Here is a 19,081-nt window from a genome sequence, read left to right on the forward strand (position 1 = left end):
AAGTAAACACTGTTGAATTAATACTTTATTCCATGTGTGGCACATTAAAATAATGAAATGTTTTATTCACATTCCCTTTTTTTCTATAAAATAATATCTGCTGATGTCTACAGATAGTATCGATTAAAACGGAAGACAGCATTTTGCAAGAAGTATCAGAACATATCAAAGGCACTACAAAATCAAATAATCAGCTTAGAATACAAGATGATGAAACAAATGCCGAAGGGAATATCGAAGTTAATAGCAAAGAAAATCATAAGACAGAGTTGCAAAAGCAGGTCGAGATTGGAGAAATTACTCCATTTGAAGCAGTATTTAAACAGTCAGCTTTTCAGCATAAAGAAGGGTATGATATAAAATGTTCATTTTCTTTTACTTGCAATTTAAGTTAAATTTTGAATGTAACAATTGACAAACCTAGTGTTCAAATAATTCAAATTTTCACAATTAAATTTAATGATTATTTTACCATTATTTTAGGAGTGCCAATAAAAGTTCTCAATTGTTTGATCTTGAGAAGTACTTCAAACAACAAGCTGCTCTTGCTGAACAAAAGAGAAAATTAAAGACTGTATCTAAGACACCTGACAAAGACACGGTACCAATCAAAAAAACAAAATTACTTGATACTGATACAAGAACGAATAAAAAATGTCAAAAATCTAAACACGAGAACGACAAAGATAACACTGTGCAAAGTGTAGACAAGACAGACTCCAATGAAGCAAATGAGATTGTTGACAATAGTTCAGGAAGCGAATATATTCCCAGTGATAATGAAGTGGATTTCGGTAATATTAATATTCCATCTGTTTATATACACTCAAAAGAGATACGCTAAACAATCTTTTTTAGATACGGAAGCTAAAACATCATCTAGAAAAAGAAAAACTTCAGTCAAATCCAGCTGCATCCGCACAAAAAAAAGTACATATCGTTATACAATTGATGAATTATTTTATCCTTTTGCTGTTATTATTACTATTTTATTATTAATTATTTTGATCTTGTTATTTTTTAAATTTATCCAGCTCGAGATGATGGAGATAATCAACTATTCAAGCAAAGAGTAGAAACAAATACTTATCCCAAAGATGAAGCAATGCACAAAATTGATACTCTCTTTAAAATGCCACAATGTATTTGGGAAAAATTATACAGGTAGATATGCGTTTTTGCCGAGTTTTACAATTTTTTAATATATAATCATAAATATGATTTAAATATAAATAATAGTTTTTTTTACAATGAAATATAAATATTTATATAACGTTTAGAACAATTAAAGAAAAGATTTAAATTTAATATTCAGACCTTTCTTCTCTACCAATTACTTCGACATGAATTAATTTTTTGTGTTAGAATTCAATATTTAGTGTCATATTTAAATTAATATGATTATATATATATACATATATATAATATATGTAACTTTAACTTTAAATTTTTTGTAACTAGATATCAAAAAGTCGCAGTTAAGTGGCTCTGGGAATTACATAGCCGTAAATTAGGCGGTCTGTTGGGTGACGAAATGGGATTAGGAAAAACTGTGGAGATTATTGCATTTCTCGCGGGTTTGGATTGTAGTGAATTGCTCTCTTACCACGGAAGGTACTGTACGTTTTTGTACTTCTTAATTAATATAGAATTTACATGTATACGAAATATCTACAGAATATTTTTTTTTTAAACACGTGTACTTATATATATTGTTTTATTTCTTATTTGTTATATTTATGTTATAAATGTATTGATGCATTAAAAAAAAAATTGCTCACAATTAACAGATACAGAGGATTAGGCCCGACTATAGTTGTGTGTCCTGCTACTTTAATGGAGCAATGGGTGAAGCATTTTCACGAATGGTGGCCTTTCTTCAGAGTCGTTGTGCTTCACCATTCTGGTGGCTACATTGGTAAGTAAATAGTTTATATATGTTCCTTAAGATAAACATAAATGATATTCACAAAATTCGCAATATTTTCATTCAGGTGATCCAGAAAGTTTGATAGAATCTCTACAAACTGGCGGAATACTTATTACTTCTTACAACGGAGTGCTCAAACACAAAGATTTGCTTGTGTCTAGTCAATGGCATTATATTATTCTGGACGAAGGCCATAATATTCGCAACCCACAAGCAAAGGTAATTACTTATTAAAAATTGGATAGAATTACTTCATTTACATTTGTATATTACTATAAATTTTCTTATTTAATAAACTTTGTAATTGACATGATAAATGTCTATTACAAAATACTTCCTAATATTATCTCTCATATTAATTAAATTATATTATTTTATAGATAAGCCGAGCGGTGAAGCGATTCTCCACTCCGCATCGATTGCTGTTAACTGGTAGTCCAATGCAGAATTCTCTGAAGGAATTGTGGTCCTTGTTTGATTTCATTTTACCTGGCAAATTGGGTACGCTACCTGTATTTCTAGAACATTGCGCGATGCCCATAACACGCGGTGGTTACGCAAATGCCACGCCGTTACAGAAAGCAACGGCTCTCCAAGTAGCCACTATGCTGAAAAACACTATTACACCATATATGCTTCGAAGAACAAAGACTGATGTGAAGCATCATCTCACTCTACCGGAGAAAAACGAACAGGTTTATCTTGTTTTTTTACAATAGACATGCCCCTGTTGCAGACAATTATTGTTCCATTTTTAGCTTTTTTCACAGAAAACAAAGAAATATTGATCTTTTCCATTTTTATCGGATTAATCTGTTTTTTTCTTCAGGTATTATTTTGCAGCTTAACAGATGAGCAAAAGAAATTGTATAAAAAATATTTATGCTCCGATGATGTTTCTTTTGTTCTTCACGGGAGAAATTATTGTGGTAGCGGAAGATACAGAGCGAGATTTTTCATTGCTTTGTCAGCATTGAGAAAAATATGTAATCATCCGGATCTGTTTTTGTACACCAGAGAACAAGTAAGACATAACTAATATATAATAACACTTTATTTATAAGATTATAAATCTTGGTTTTTTTTTAAGGATTCCGATGAAGATATCGATTTGTCCGACGAACAAATAGAGAAGTTCGGATATTATAAACGTGCTGGAAAAATGATAGTTGTTCGATCTCTTCTAAAAATCTGGCAGAAACAAGGTCATAGAGTGCTACTTTTTACTCAGGGAAGACAGGTAAATATAATCCTTTTTTGAATATATAGGATATATGTTCAAAAAGTTTTATGTTTAAATAAATTTTTTATATTTGTCCAATTTTCAAAAATATCAATATTATGGAATACTTTTTATATTTATAAATAAATATTACATAATATTTTAAATTTTTTTTACAAAAATACTCAGTTTTGTGTTTTTCGAATTATTCAAATTACTTATTAGAATTATTATATTAGACATGTTATTATATAATTGATTAGCCAAATAAACTATTTTCCATATTTATTTTTCTTTGTACACAGATGATGCACATTTTGGAGTCTCTTTTGATACGTGAAAAGTATACTTATTTGAGAATGGATGGAACAACAGCAATGTCTCAACGGCAGCAAACGATTCAAAAATTTAACAATGTACATGTTAATTATTTGAAAAAGTATGGCAAGAATAACCTCCTTGAAAAATTAATTCTTCCTTTCCATAGGACTCGTCATATTTTGTCTTCTTATTGACAACGCGCGTAGGAGGCCTGGGAATAAACCTGACCGGTGCGAATCGAGTGGTTATTTACGATCCCGATTGGAATCCAGCTACAGACGCTCAAGCGAGAGAACGCGCATGGAGAATAGGCCAGAATAAGCAAGTCACTGTCTATAGATTAATTACTGCTGGCACGATTGAGGAAAAGGTTCGTAACATCAAGATTATAAAGTTTCACCAATTTTAATGGTAAAAAAGATATATGAATAACGATACGTTTGTAAGATTTAGTAAAATAGTTTAGTAACATTTTTTAGTAACAGGAACTTGCTTCTCTCTTTTCAGATGTACCACAGACAGATCTTCAAGTTACTACTTTCGAATAAGGTTCTTGATGAGCCACATCAACGTCAACTATTTAAACCGACGGATCTGGTGGAGTTATTTAATCTAAATGAGCCAATAGCCGATGAGTTTTCCGAATCGGATCGTTTATTTAGAGAATCTAAATTGACACCCAGTAGCTTTTCTCTCAGTAAGATCGAGCAGATGAAAAAGTTAGCGTCGATTCTCAGTAAGAAAATAAGTGCTAGTGTAAAATCGATGCGCGATGAAAATGAAGATGCAAATAATAGCACTTATAAAGAAAAATGTGATGAACAAAATGATAATTCAAGACGCATCGATGCTCTTGCCACAAAAAATGATGTGTTTGTGGATCAAAACTTATCTTCCGATCAAAATAATACACAAAAGTCTCCGAGCAAATGTAATGAAGATTTTGATATGAATTCTGATGCAAATATTGAAAGAAATAGTAATATAGAAAATGCAAATACATTTAAGGACAATTGTGAACAGAACGTAATTCCAGTGAGCTCTCTAGATAATAATTCAGTGAAGAAGAATAAATTTGTTTTAAGTGACGATAAAGTCACGTCATCGTCTACTCGTAAACAAAAAAAACACAAAAAAAAGCCGAACAATACAAATGTTTCTGCGATGTTTGAGGGAGAACGTGTTTCTTGTCTAATCGGTCGTCGTCTGGGACGTTCTACTGAAAAAGAAGAGTCAGTTTCAACCGCAGATGACGACTATGTGTTAAGGAAGCTATTCGCCAAATCAAGTAAATCGATACATGTTTCACATTTAACATAACATATATTTAATTTTTATGTCTTTAACTTACACAGTATTTAATTCGATATATTTATATACATCCAAATATTAATTATTTATTCATAAAAAGCTAAATACAGTACATATTTTTATTAATCTTTCTAATATTACAAAAAATATCTACATTCTCATGTAAAACTATTTCAGCTGTTGGTTCAGCCTTCCAACATGAAGCAGTATTATCAAATGCACGTCATAATAGCGATAACGAAAACACAATGCAACGTTTTGCACGTGAATCTGCGCAAGAAAGCATGGATTTCATTCATCGATCAGGGAAACATTGTTGGAGACCAGCATAGGATAACCTATAGTTTGTGATGACATTGTATGTTTATTTTTTCTATAAATTTTTTATAAGATTATACACGCGTACTTGTGTGTGTATATATATAAGTACACCGTTTCACAACTCAAATGAAAGATAAGAGTTGTAAGAAAATCATTACTATACAGTTCAAAAAATAAAATTTATAATCTTTTTTATTTTTCTTTAACTTATCTCGTATACACTTATCATATAGTATAATAGAATACAACATTTCGATAGCAAAGGATTTTGTAAATAAATTATTTTTTACAACGTTACGAATGCATCTCATATATGTATAAACGCATATTATAGAAGTATAAATTATGGAGATATAATTATTATAGAAATATAAATTAATTTCATAGTATTTCGTATACATTGCTACACAAAATTAATCCATTTGTTAATTTTTCTTTTCAACATATAATTCAATTCACATAAAAATGCCAAAATGCATACACACTTTTATAGAGCAAAAAATTAAAATTTACAAAAATTTAGTCGTATATGAACAATTTTTTTAGGTTGACATGACAAAAAGCATATGTTCGGTTTATATAAAGAAAAGAAAAACGAATAGATAAGTATTTGAAATAAAATTGTACAAAAGATTTACAGTTTCTTGATAACAAGACATTAATCAGTCCTGATATTCAAATTGAAATAATCAAGGAATGGAAGAGTTACTATTCGGTTACTTCTTCTGTAAATTCATCACTCCCAAACTGTTATTATAACAGTAGCTGTTATTATAAGAGTAACGGTAAGGAAAGTAACAGCGTTACAAGTAACTAATTATTTCCATTCCCTGAGAATAATATATTTTATGGTAACATAATTGTATCAATGTCGCAAAAATCTTTCGAGATTAGGTCCAAACTTGCCTAACGGATCTTCCGGAAACATGATGTAATCCCCGACAAAGGTGGGTATCAGTAAACGGTTCAGAATAGTATTGCGCCATTCCGGTTTCTCTCTATATAGATCTCTGTATTGATCCGAGGAAATCACTATCCCTCCACACGTTGTCGCATATTTTAAGATAAATCTGTGATAAAAGAAATGAGGAAGCGTTAAGATTTAAATTTTTATTACATCTTATGTATGTTTAAAATATATTGTATATGTATATATATATATATATATATATATATATATATATATATATATATAAATTAAGTAAATATTACCCTATCAAAATCATTAAAGTGATAATTTAACTTTATTACAAATCGTCAAAATCACAACTCAAAATGAATTTCAAACATTAAAATCACAATTGAAAATAGTGGTTTTTTAATAATTGTGAAATGAAAATGATAAAAATGGTATTTGATCATGTTAAGAATATATTCTTTTTGCCATTATTATGTGATTAGTTAATGATATTCTGTCAAGTTAAAAGCTAGTTTTTCTCCTTTTCTGGGAAATTTAATTGTTCGAGTTGTGTCACTTTTGAAGTAAGGGAACGACATAAATTTCTAATTAATTGAATACAATAAACAATGAAAGTAGAGTACAAAGTCTATTATAACTTATTGTATAATTTTGCTACAAGAAAATTGAGATAAAACTAATACGTTTTATGTAAAATACACGACCAGTTAGCTAAGTCTGCAGAGACAGGTTTTGAACAGAGTATATGCTATCAATTTCTGATAGCAGAAAGGCAACATCGCAACATTTCACACAGAGTCTGTAATATCTGACGATGTGAGTAAACTATTATCAGAAATGTGAGTCTGCTGACATGCTATGCTAGCAGATTAGCAATAGAGAACGAGCAGGATTTGCAACTTCTGCTCAGTTTCTAGTACCAGTCTGCTATCAGATGCTAATACACTTAGATACTGCTTCATTTTGCCACCAATCTACTGTCTGATTTTATTATTGTTACGTGAACGATTGTATACCTTAAAATGAGATGAAAACTACAAATGAACAAATTTACTAAACGTTGATTAATAAAATTGTAAATATTTTAGTAAATTCGCTTAATTTAGTAATTTTCGTCTAATTTGAAGATACACCATTGATCCTATAGTTCTGTTTATAGAACAGGATCAAAATGCGTCCGCAATTGATGTCAATCTGCTGATATTTCTGATCAAATTTCTGATCAAATTCTGATATATTTGCTGACATTTTGCTAACATTTTATTTAATACGGAGAAATTAATAATTACTTCTGTAAAGACGCGTTTATACATATGTACAATAAGAGTATAATATTATATACTGCATCTAGTATTATATAATGTATGAAAAATATAAACATTTTACTATACAAGAAATAATTCCTACTATGTATTAAAGAATGTAATAAAATATATGTTCTATTTTTTCTATTTATATAATAAAAATGTGGTACCGATCGTCGTAAGATGTAATTTGTCTACCACCAATTTTGCGGCTAGGTGTAAAAATGACTGTTCCCTCTTTGTATAATTGCTCAAGAAATGTATGTTCCTTTCTACGAACATGTTGTGGTAAGAAAACTTTTACAACATGACCTCTCTCTTTAAAATAATTTACCACTATTTGGATACCTTTTTCTGAGAATTCTTTACCTTGTGTATGGCTAAAATGTAACAATTATCATATTCTCAAATAGAAATTTAAAATGACATACATAAAATTGCAATCTTTATAAATTTTATAAGTATACAGGGTGTTCCCAGGTTAAACCACCAAACTTAAAATATGAATTCAGAATAAAAAATGTTCCTCTGAACGTATGCTCGCAAACGGTTTGTTCAAGAGATATTTACTTGTTATATACAGAACTAGGAATGAATAATTGAAATATCTCTTGTTTTTGTTTTGAAGTTCGAAGGTTATTGATAGGCTTTTGTTCGCAAAGCTCGTAGTTGTAGCTCGTAGTTCGTAGTTATTAGTTCGTTGAATGCTTTTGTAGAATAAACTTTAATCATGCCTCGTACGTATTCTAATAGTGAATATGATATATTTATATAGGTTTTGTGACGGAAATGCTAACGCCACTCGCCGTGAATACGTCGCGCGACTTCCGAACAGATTGCCAGATAAATCGGTATTCTATTTAACATTTCAACGACTGAAGGAAATTGGGTCATTTAATGATTCCCCGGGAACTCTCCCACTTATGGAGTTTTTGCATCACTGCAAAATGAAAGAACAGCCATCATATTGCAACATTTCAATCAAAATCTATCAACAAGTACCCGAAGATCTGGTTATGTATGTTAGAAATTTTATCTAGTATATGGAAGACACTTTCAGCCGATGAATGTCATCCATATTGTAACTTTGGCGGTTTAACCCGGGAACACCGTATATAATTAGTTAATTTTCGCATTTTATCAAAATTTATCAATAATATACATATCAGTAATATTTTATTACTATATTATTAATTAGAAGAAAAGTATCATACTTCATTGCCACATTGCAACCGTCAACAATTATCTCTCTTAATTTATATTTTAAATTTGTTCCGCTATTCTCATCTGAATTTTTCTGAGTTTCCTCTGCTCCTCTTTGCAACTTGTTACTGTAACGTATATTTAATTTTATGGGACTTGCATTCCAGTTATCACGGTGCCATTTTCTTTGACTGTTATCTGAACATTTCAATGTACTTCGTTTAATGGATTTGACAAACGATTTGGCTGTAATTTTATCGCAAGATAGATTTTTTCTTTTTCTTTTCCATGGATATTCGGATGTATTTGTATCTGTATCTGTATCTGTTAAAAATTTGAGATACTTCATATTTGGTGTTGTATCTATCATAAACATCCCATTTGTCTCATCAGGATTATGTCTCACATCTTCTTCATTTTGATTTGCATTTTTCTCTCTTTTATGCTTCTTTTTATTTTTCTTGTCTTTACTCACATTTAATGAATTCAGACATGACCATAACTCAACCACATCATCCTCTGTTTGTGACGGCGCTAAATGTTATGATATACAGATATTACTTTAAAACATTTTAATAGATATGAATCATTTATATCAAGTAGACAAATAGATGATGCATTGTAATAGTGATTTCATTATATCCTTGTTGTTTATCAGTGTAAAACAAAGATAAAATGATTCACATTTCAGTGGCTTAGTTTATATCGTATATTTAGGCCTCTATCTATATGTCTTTGTTTAATTTGCAGGTTAAACAAGAATATCTATCACAGGCCTCTCCAATTTGAGCTCTGGAGTCAAAATGCAAAGCGCCATTGATGTAAAAAAATTCAATGTTAGTAAGATTTTAGAACTATAAAGTGTTGATGAGTGTCACTTTGATGTATATCAACACTTTACAATCCCTGAAATCTTACTCACATTAAATTTTCTTGCATCGATGATTTTGCGTTTTGGCTCCGGAGCTCAAGTTGGACAGGTCTGATCTATCATATAGGTAGCCGTCTAAACGTACAGTGTAAACTAGGTCAATATGTTACACAGAAGGTACTTTTCATTTATAGTAAAGTGTCATTCTATCCTTGTTACTTCCAATAAAGATAGAACGATGTTTGTGTCAGTAATTATAAATGAAATGCACCTCTTGTATTTTTCACTGGAGAAAACACTCTAATTCTTTTATCAGAATTTTATTAAAAAATAGAGTTAACTTACCTATATTTTCTTCATTTAAACATTCCTGTGCATCTGTCAAACAAAGTACAGATGAATCATTATCTAATGACATTACGGACGATTTATTCGTGTTCTTCTTGGTAGAAGTTTTCAGTTTTTTATTTTGTTGAAAAGGCGAGGCCGATATTGAGCTACATTCAACGACGCTGAGCGAGGCATCTTCATTTCTCTCATCACTTTCACTGTCGCTGTCATTGATGACAATTATACTATTTCGTGAAGATTTTCTTTTAGAGGAATCTGCTGCATTTTGTTTTTTCAACTTTCGCATTCCACCAGATAACCTCCTACCTTTGTCAACCATCTTCTCGTCTACCCAGCTAGTGAGATTCACCATATTGATTGATAAAAATCATAAGTTTTCAGTAATCTTTTGATATAAAAATTGAATTCAGTCAAAAATTACCTTTTCCTAAAAACATTCAATGGACTATTGTAAGAATATCTAGATTCTTTTCGACTTAAACTCCTTTTTCTTTTCATCCTTACGAGCCAGTTCCTATGTAGGTCATACGATCACGTGAATTATGTACATACAATTATACGTTCAACAGTCGATTTTGAGAGGAACAATATCCGCGAGACGATTGTTCGTTACTCCCGTATTTTGTTGAAATACAATCTCGAGATTTGCGTAAAACTTCGATCACTCCATACATTCGTACGTGACGAATTGAATAAATTGTCATAGCGATTTTTATCGCTTTGTTTTGAAATTCATTAATTGACTTGAACTTGAAATGAGGGCGCCTCGATCACAATGGCTTCTCTTTTATCATATAGCGTATTTCACTGGCAGAGCTGGTGCGCAATTCAGTGCAATCGACATAAAAATGTACGTGTTTAATAAAAATATAGAAATAAATTAAACCACGAAATGATATTTGATAAAATATACATTGGGTATTTTATTAACTGAGATCTCTCACTTTTACAGTCAGATTAGGTTAACGTACAACAGCTCTAATGTGCACTGAGTGCGCAGCGGTTCTGCCAGTGAAACACGCTAATAGATGGAAGATACATCGGTGATCGATAAGGCAGGGCGCGCGAAGACGAGTTAGAGGGGGCGTTAAGGGCGCGACTCAATAAAATAGGGAGGCGCGCCGGACGGGCGGTTTCGCGACGTTCGCTGGTGACATACGGTTGCCGTGTAAAGTAAACGACGTACGCGGCGCGATGAGTTTGACAGCGGCAACGATCGACACCGAGTGACGCGCCTCCTCCTTCTCCTCCACCTCTTCCTCTTCCTTTACTCCCCTCAGCGTACACCCGGAGTAAAAAAATCCGGAGTAAAAAACCACGAGAGCGACCATTCGACATGAGACGAGAGAGAGATGCGATCGAGGAGAGTCCCGTGACAAAATAAGGTCTCGCCAGGCATTTAGGTGTATTATTATGGCAGGATGGACGAACGTAAATTGCTACCGTTGCTGATACTCTTTCTGGCAGGTAAGAACCTTCGCCGAGTAACAATTAACGAAAGAGAGAAAGAGAACGAGTGCGTTCGTGTGTGCGTGAGAAAGGAAGGAAGAGAGAAAGGGATGCGCTTCCGTTCGAGGAACAATGCCGTGATCCATATTCAATGATCATGCGATCCGCGACCGGGTACAGTACGTGCGTGAACGATCGTTACGATTCAGGGTCGGAATTATGTAAAGAGGCTGTCTCGCTGCCTTCCGTCGCTTTTGCACCACTTCCGTTGCTATCGCCGCCTACGTCATTCGCAAGCGTGAGTAATGGCAGTGTGTATGTGGTTTGCGAAACCACCTGCCGAGATCACGACGCAATTCTTTGTCGTCATCGTGTCTTCTTTTTTCTCGCTAATTTTTTTTGTAGATCTTTTTTTAGAATAAGATGCTTCCTGGTTGAGTTGAATTATTGCATCGCAACAACTAAAGATCCGTTCATGTTAATTACATCTTGAAACAGTCATATTTTATGTGAGGAGAATGAAGGAAATAGGATGATTAAATTTCGAGATCTTCTATAATCTGTATAATTCTTAGACAATTTTATGTACCCAGCTATGGTTACTACTTGTTGGGCTACATGTTTGTTCTTGACAGAGCAGTCTTTCCTGTTAGGTGTAATAATTTATCAATTTTTCTACCTAGGTCACCTGATTGATAATCTAATTAAACAGTTATTATTAACAGTTATTATTGTTTTATCATTAACAGCCATACAAGACAAATGTTGATGAGTGATTTGTGAACTTGCAGGATGGCAGGAAGCATTGGCTGTGGTACCAATGCAGTACGTTGCTGTGGACGTGGGTAAAGATCTGAAACTGGCCTGTGCCGAGGAGAGTGATCTTTCACATCCTAAGGAATCCAATGTGATGTGGATAAGAGAGGGACGGAAGGACGGACAGGTAGAACGACTGAAAATTGAACCGAATGGTGTGCTGGAACTGTTAAATGTCAGCGTGGATGACGCTGGCAATTATTCATGCACTTTGGACGATACTGTGAAAGCTAAGATCAATGTGGAAGTCAAAAGTATGTTGTAGCTCGGTCACCTTGATATTATATGAGAGACAATTTGTGATCACAGATAGCAACATTTTTTAAATACAGTCAAATTTGTCAAAAAAACCAATTAGTTAATGAGTTTTAGATTAATTGAAAAATTTTAATTCACGTTTTAGATTTAGTAGTAACTTTAGGAATCTTATTCAATCAAGTTTTAGTATAAGCATTGCTCTGTCTATTAAAATACAGCCTTAGATTTTATTTATTGTATATTTCTTTTGTGTCTTTAGCACCTCCCCCAGCCCTGCACAATGTATGGGTCAAGCCATCCACAATATTGGCCAACATTCTCTGGGAAGTGGCTGGTACCGGCGGATATCCTATCATAGACTTCACTGCCGAATATCGTTTGAAACCAGTCACGGGCGAAGAACCGGAAGAATGGAAGCCCATTATTCCAACACACATTCCTCCAAATTCTGTAAATATCTTGATCTGAAAATTGTAATGAAAAATAGGGATGTTGAAAAAAAAAGACGCGACGAAATAACGTTATATAATACTGCAATCATCGCAATAGCGTAACATTGTTTTATAACAAAATAAGATAAATAAAAGGCATAAAACTACGAACGCAAGATGTAAGCAGCGAATAAGTATATATTTAAAAGTTAAAATACATATAATAGACGTTTCGGTCTTAAATCAGACCATCTTCAGTAATAAATGAAATATGAGTTATAAACAAAATTTAATTTTCGCAAACATTAAGTCAAAAAGAATAAACAATAGTCAACGCAAAATACACTTTTCTTGTGTATTTTGCGTTGACTATTGTTTATTCTTTTTGACTTAATGTTTGCGAAAATTAAATTTTATTTATAACTCTCATTTCATTTATTACTGAAGATGGTCTGATTTAAGACCGAAACGTCTATTATATGTATTTTAACTTTTAAATATATACTTATTCGCTGCTTACATCTTGCGTTCGTAGTTTTATGCCTTTTATTTATCTTATTTTGTTTAAAATTTGAACTACGTTTTGACCTAATTTATTGTTTTATAACATTGTATCTGCTTCGATTTCAATTATTAGGCTATAAAAAAACAACTATTTTTTTATAACGTTAGTAAGTTATTCCATCCCTTATAAAAAAAAAGATTAATTGAATTAAGACTAACGATTGTTTTGTTACTTTAAAGAGACAGATAGATGTGTATCATTTGGTGCCAAACACTACATACTCGTTCCGAGTGTGGGCATCCAATCAGCTAGGAAAAGGAGAAGTTGTGGAGGTCGAAGGTCACACGCATTACAGTGTAGAAGAATTGGGTATTTTGTTGCAATTATTACATAATTTTATTTTACGATAAAAAATTTTGTATATAGAGATTATCACTGGAATAAAATAAGATTCGAGCCTGTGTATAAATCTGTAGCTGAATCTGTTGTCGTTATTTAAATTAAAACATTGAAAATTATTTATTGAAGTAGTTATTTATTAAACTTATATTTAAAAGTTACTTATTGAAAGTGATTTGAATATTGAGGCATGTGAGTTAAAGATGATACCAAATCCAAACTTTTATAAATTCGTAATTTTAACGACAAATAGTTTTGATACATTCTTAATTACATTCTTCATATGTATATAACATCTTCTGTAGAAATTACAAGATATATCTTTCTATCAAATATTTCTGGTACAATATCTAAGCTAAAACTAACGTAACTTTATTGTGTGACATAACTAATTTTCAGAGCTCGCCCGACACCTCTTAGCCGGCGTAGAGAATTTCGATACACGCGTCTGGGTGGCAGCCGTAGGTATAGTGATGGGCACACTTATGATTCTTGGTTTAGGTACTTGTTACCTACTGTATCGCGAGTGCAAGGCACCCTGTAAGCATCCTATCTGATAACGTACCGTAAGAGCTTCCGCTTCTACTCTGTCTCTTTACTGCTGCTACTACTACTTTCCGCTGGTGATGATCATAACATTCATGGCCTCTCTAATAAGCACGATGCTCGAGAAAATCGTTCTCTCTCTCTATAGAAGCCTTCGTGCAAGTTATAGCTGAAGAACATACATCATATTCATTTAACAAACAACAGGACCTGTTAGCATCTTAGCCGGCTAGCTGACTTATCTGTGACTTTAATCTTTGGCTTTTCTCTATTAAGCGACAGTCATGTTTTTCGAAAAATTAATATTTTTATAATATCTCGTTTCTGTATATTCTGAGCACCTTGCAAACTTCTCATTAGATTCAACATTTACTGACAAATACGACATCATTTAACGGAAATCTCATTCCATCAATTATATAAATACGACACTTTTCAGATTGCCGCACCGAACACTAACAATGAGCACACAAGTAAAACAATTTTTTTATCTTTTACGATATATGGCACATGGAATGAAATATCGAACTACTTAATAGAATTTCCTTGCCACAGATTTACTTGTCTGGTTACTGAATCTTTTTGATATACGAATATTTTCTCTTATTATTCCAATTAGATATTTCTTATGCTGTATATACATAATGTTAACGAGCCTGCCGAAAATAATTTAGTGATGATGAATGAATAGTAAATATTACGATAGTCATAGAAAGCATTATGGCTTAGTTAAGTAATATCGATAAGATCTTTGACATTATCGAGGTAGGTAGGTCAAAGGTAGCAGGTTCATTTGTCAGGCAAACGGCGTTTTGATTGGCATCGGAATATGATAGTCTATTGTTGCATTAATGAAATTATCAATAGTCAGAAATAATTTGGAAATACGGTAACCGACACGAAATTTCAAGGCGTAAATGGTTTACAATACCTGACAAAGAAAAACCGGTGAAGGGAGAGGGTAGAAGCTAATGAGACCCGTGGCCTAGACTAATGAAAATTAATCTCCGTTCCGAAATTGCAGCGCAGCTGGAGGAGCAGGAGGTGATTGAGCTCGTCCCCAACATCATTCTGAATCCGGGATTTTTCGACGAGCGCACCGAGCACGTACCACAAGATGAGAACTTCAACAATCAGACGACTACACGCCTCAACAACAACAGCGTTGTGCAACCTAGACGGCTTTAGCGTTTTTTGTTTAGTTTAGACTTGCTCCGCTCCGAAGTGAGTAAATTGGACGTAGTTTTCTACGTCATCTCGAACGTAAGTAACCGAATTTAATCGGAAAGGCCTCGAGTTTGTCTACAAAGAAAAAATGAAAAACGATGATGGACGAAATTGATAGACTAAAAACGCAAGACTATTAGTAATCATGGCGAAAGGAGAATACGTTTCGGGGAAATTTCGGAACACTTCAGCAATTCATAGCTTCAAGTGCCTCGCTAGTTTCCTCGACTTTTCTCTTGCAATCAGAGATCGAACGAAAGAACGGCTTCTATTCTAAAAGGGTTTTTCGCAAAAACCCATATCTCTTTAATGCGATTTTAAGGATTCCAGTGGGATATTTGTAAAAAATTGCTATTATTCTTGGAAAATTTACAAACAATTTCAAGGATAAAGCGTAAGTAGATTTTTATATGTGCAGTAATATAGAGAAAAGTGTAAAATAGATAGATTAAAGCTCATTTTTGAGAACCTGTGGGAGTTGTATCTATCAAAATATAATGATATTAAACATTATGATTTTAAACTTGTAGAAACAAATGAGACTGTCGAAACAGAAGGAATTGAAAAAAAAAAGAAAATGAAGGTTCTCGATTTTCGATTCTCGTTCGATCTCTGATGTTACAACGCAACAATGAAGTGTTCAAAACCAGAATGTAAGACTCTCCACGTCAGATTTCTTCGCGAGAGGAGGTAATAGATTTTTTTAGAAATGTTTACTGCAGGACGTTCTTTGTCTTTCTCGCGTATAGTTTCTCAACGAGACATACTCAATGATTGCTCAGTGACCGAGCTTAAAAGGAAGTAGAACTCCTGTGAGCCAAAAGAATTGTAGTAAGACTGTAACTTAAGAGCATAATTTAAAAGAACTCAAAGTGAATCACGTGATGATCGAACGATATTCAAAAAAGAGAAAGATGTATTTTGCACTTGTTTATCTTTTTAAAAAAGTAACTCAATGTGCGCGAATGGCATGCGAGTATTAGGATTGTTTTAACATGCTCATTTATCATTTAAGCAATCGGATCGTACATATATATTTACATATATACAGTATGACGAACTTACTGCCGTTTTTAAGGTGTGCACAAGTCGTTGAAAGATCCTTCCTAGGAATATCTGCGAAAGTCTTTTTTTTTTTGTTATAAATTTACGTTTAGATACTCTCACTCTTTGTATCTTTGTTGGTATGCTGCTGCTCGTTATGTGTGCTCCGTGGAAAAATCCCGCGAATTCGAAAGGATTCGATAGGATATATAGACACAAGAATATTATTTTAATTCTAACAGTATATAGTATATATGGACTATTGTTTTTACATACATTAGATTTTTGTCCGTAATATTTTTCACAATCTGCATGCGACTGCTCGAGGGATGCGCAATATTGCTTTGGCACACTTTTGCACCACCTTTAATACTACCACAACTATGTCTATGCAGTCTACGACTCGCACGTGGTTTCGCAAAAATCAAATTTTCCCAAACAGCGACTAAGGAAAAAGAAACGGACGGATAACTCTGCAAAGCACAACTATCAATAGATGTAATAAACCGTACGAGAAGATAAGTGGCGTTCCACTTCAATAGCATCATTTTCCGACGATATTCTGATATCGTTTTCTAGTTGAGAAAGAAGTCTTGTACCTTTCGTTAATACCGTCGGAAAATGAGGCAATAAAGAAATGGGTCGCCTGGTACAGCAGCCTATAACGCGCGAAGATTAACGTGCATTTTGCATCGCGTGCAATAATAAGATTTTAATAATCACTAGCACTTAATTATACATTTAAATAAGATGGAGATAAAACACATTACATATTTTGAATAACGCTGTCGTATTAGACGTGAATGAATCTCTATTATAATTGAACAACTGGACATTCTGCAACGCTCTCGGGACACTGTTTCGTGCGTGTGCACAAGATTTCAATGTTAACGTTCGATGCGATAGTTAACGGATGGACGTTTGATTCCAGCTAATGAGAAAGAGTGTTTGATGTAGGAGCAGCAATCGATTTCGATGAATTGTTCCTTTAGATCTGTTATATTTTCTCCTGTTGCTATAATTAATCGCTGATCGTTGTTTACTAGAGAAAACACAATACTTTATCTCCTAAAGTATTTGTTAAACACACAATTTGTATATAATTTGTAAAATTATTCTAAATAATAATTTAAACATATTCCTCTTCTTTATATCTCTCGATGATCGAGAGACGTAATATTTCAATTAAATTTATTAAATTTACTCAAAATATAGTGGCACACATAAGTCAACTGTAAGGTGATATGATACTTTAATGCACGCAGGTTGTATAAAAATTGGTTGTGCGTTGTTACACTGAGGCTTTAAATTTGCTTCTTCTTTTAACACATTCTTTAATATACATATTTATGTATGTATATAAAAGAATGGCGATATAAGAGTAAGCGGATCGACATTCAGCTTCGTACTATGCACTCTGTGTTGTGAATGGTATATAGATATATAAGAAAATAATACAATAATAATTACGATAATGATATGGAAATACGTGTATAAGTATACACACACACACACATATATATATATATATATACATATATAATATATTTATATAATCGAAACATCATGCTATTTTAGGTATAAGTAAAGACAATTTTTTATATACATTACGATTATGCTGAAACCTGATGATAATATTTATCTATATGTCGAGATAGACGATGATTCTACTATGACGTGATACTGCGTCTTGCTTTGCTAATCGGCAAATCTCGCTCACGAAAGTTACTTGTATAGTGCATCCCTCTTTAATTTACTACAGAAGAGTTATATTATTTTTGCCCAAAACGTCATGAAACGCTATATACATAAGAACGATATATGTAATGTTAAATAAAAAATTTTGATAATGTAAATTTTTTACATGATTATAAATTTAAATTTTTTCTGAATTATATATAATAATTATAATTTATGAATATAATTATAGGATTATTATTTTCTATAATTATATAATTGATTCTTATTAATTTGTCACGACTTGCAAAGCGCATATAAAGCTATCCAATTTTTCAATTAATACGACTCTTCAAATTCCCATTAGAAGTTTTAGGCGTAACCATTTGCTTTTTATCAAATATAATATTAAATATACCTAATGCCTATAGCAAAAATTGCTAAAGAAAACCGTTTTATCTCAAAGATGAAACGTGCGTTAATAATCCAACACAAATTATTCTTATAACTAACTACTAAGCTGATATAAAGATTGCGATAACAAACTTGAAAAAAAAAACATCATGCGTCATGGAATTTCTGCCATTGTACTGTGTGGAGGGAATAGCATATCTACGCGCATGTAAAACATATTTGTCTAATGGAGATTATTTTTTTTATATAGAAAACGCGTCCGCTGCAAATCTTATCACTATAATAAGCGAGAACCGTTAATGGCATTCTGACACGAATGAAGAATTGACATACACCAACCGCGCTTTATATATAGTTGCATAGCAAATATATTTTCTATTCCTTTCTACTATTAGGATTGTATAAGAAAATCGCCGATAATAGATAAATGCGGACAAAAAAATGAATCATGATAGGAATCATAATGTAGAGGGAAATATTTCATGATGTGACGAGATTATATGATCGCGAATGTAAATGTATACCTACAGTAATAATGGCAGATATTTTATATTCATATCAT

At 32.5% G+C, this 19,081-nt stretch overlaps 3 protein-coding genes across 5 annotated transcripts in view; 2 read left to right on the forward strand and 1 right to left on the reverse strand.

The window, feature by feature from the left end:
• Positions 1-5,206, forward strand: part of LOC108762063 (DNA excision repair protein ERCC-6) — a 6,838-nt gene extending 1,632 nt beyond the window's left edge. The window contains exons 2-15 of the mRNA XM_018508863.1: positions 114-349; positions 484-794; positions 859-930; positions 1,035-1,164; positions 1,462-1,614; positions 1,791-1,918; positions 1,995-2,149; positions 2,311-2,625; positions 2,760-2,954; positions 3,021-3,170; positions 3,458-3,568; positions 3,640-3,843; positions 3,981-4,761; positions 4,962-5,206. Of these exons, the coding sequence (XP_018364365.1) occupies positions 114-349; positions 484-794; positions 859-930; positions 1,035-1,164; positions 1,462-1,614; positions 1,791-1,918; positions 1,995-2,149; positions 2,311-2,625; positions 2,760-2,954; positions 3,021-3,170; positions 3,458-3,568; positions 3,640-3,843; positions 3,981-4,761; positions 4,962-5,116 (3,096 nt within the window). The 3' untranslated portion in view covers positions 5,117-5,206. The remainder of the gene's footprint in view (positions 1-113; positions 350-483; positions 795-858; positions 931-1,034; positions 1,165-1,461; positions 1,615-1,790; positions 1,919-1,994; positions 2,150-2,310; positions 2,626-2,759; positions 2,955-3,020; positions 3,171-3,457; positions 3,569-3,639; positions 3,844-3,980; positions 4,762-4,961) is intronic.
• Positions 5,207-5,656: 450 nt separating this feature from the next.
• Positions 5,657-10,470, reverse strand: LOC108762067 (uncharacterized). Of its 2 annotated transcripts, none has more exons than XM_018508867.1 (5): positions 10,175-10,470; positions 9,748-10,088; positions 8,543-9,065; positions 7,499-7,708; positions 5,657-6,175 (listed from the first exon to the last, which is right to left on the reverse strand). In XM_018508867.1, exons 1-5 carry the CDS (start codon positions 10,249-10,251, stop codon positions 5,971-5,973), a joined length of 1,356 nt encoding a protein of 451 aa, XP_018364369.1. In that variant the 5' UTR covers positions 10,252-10,470; the 3' UTR covers positions 5,657-5,970. The 2 variants fall into 2 exon arrangements, with proteins under 2 accessions (XP_018364369.1, XP_018364368.1); XM_018508866.1 differs by having other exon boundaries at positions 9,748-10,106.
• A 406-nt stretch (positions 10,471-10,876) lies between these two features.
• On the forward strand, positions 10,877-17,171 carry LOC108762112 (protein sidekick). Of its 2 annotated transcripts, none has more exons than XM_018508942.1 (6): positions 10,877-11,220; positions 11,994-12,272; positions 12,536-12,726; positions 13,452-13,581; positions 14,011-14,151; positions 15,182-17,171. In XM_018508942.1, the coding sequence occupies exons 1-6, from the start codon at positions 11,175-11,177 to the stop codon at positions 15,343-15,345; spliced, it is 951 nt and encodes a 316-aa protein (XP_018364444.1). In that variant the 5' UTR covers positions 10,877-11,174; the 3' UTR covers positions 15,346-17,171. The 2 variants fall into 2 exon arrangements, with proteins under 2 accessions (XP_018364444.1, XP_018364445.1); XM_018508943.1 differs by having other exon boundaries at positions 15,187-15,295.
• The last annotated feature ends 1,910 nt before the right edge of the window (positions 17,172-19,081 follow it).

Source organism: Trachymyrmex cornetzi, unplaced genomic scaffold (genome assembly GCF_001594075.2).
Source record: "Trachymyrmex cornetzi isolate Tcor2-1 unplaced genomic scaffold, Tcor1.1 scaffold276, whole genome shotgun sequence".
NCBI classification, from domain to species: Eukaryota; Metazoa; Arthropoda; class Insecta; order Hymenoptera; family Formicidae; genus Trachymyrmex; species Trachymyrmex cornetzi.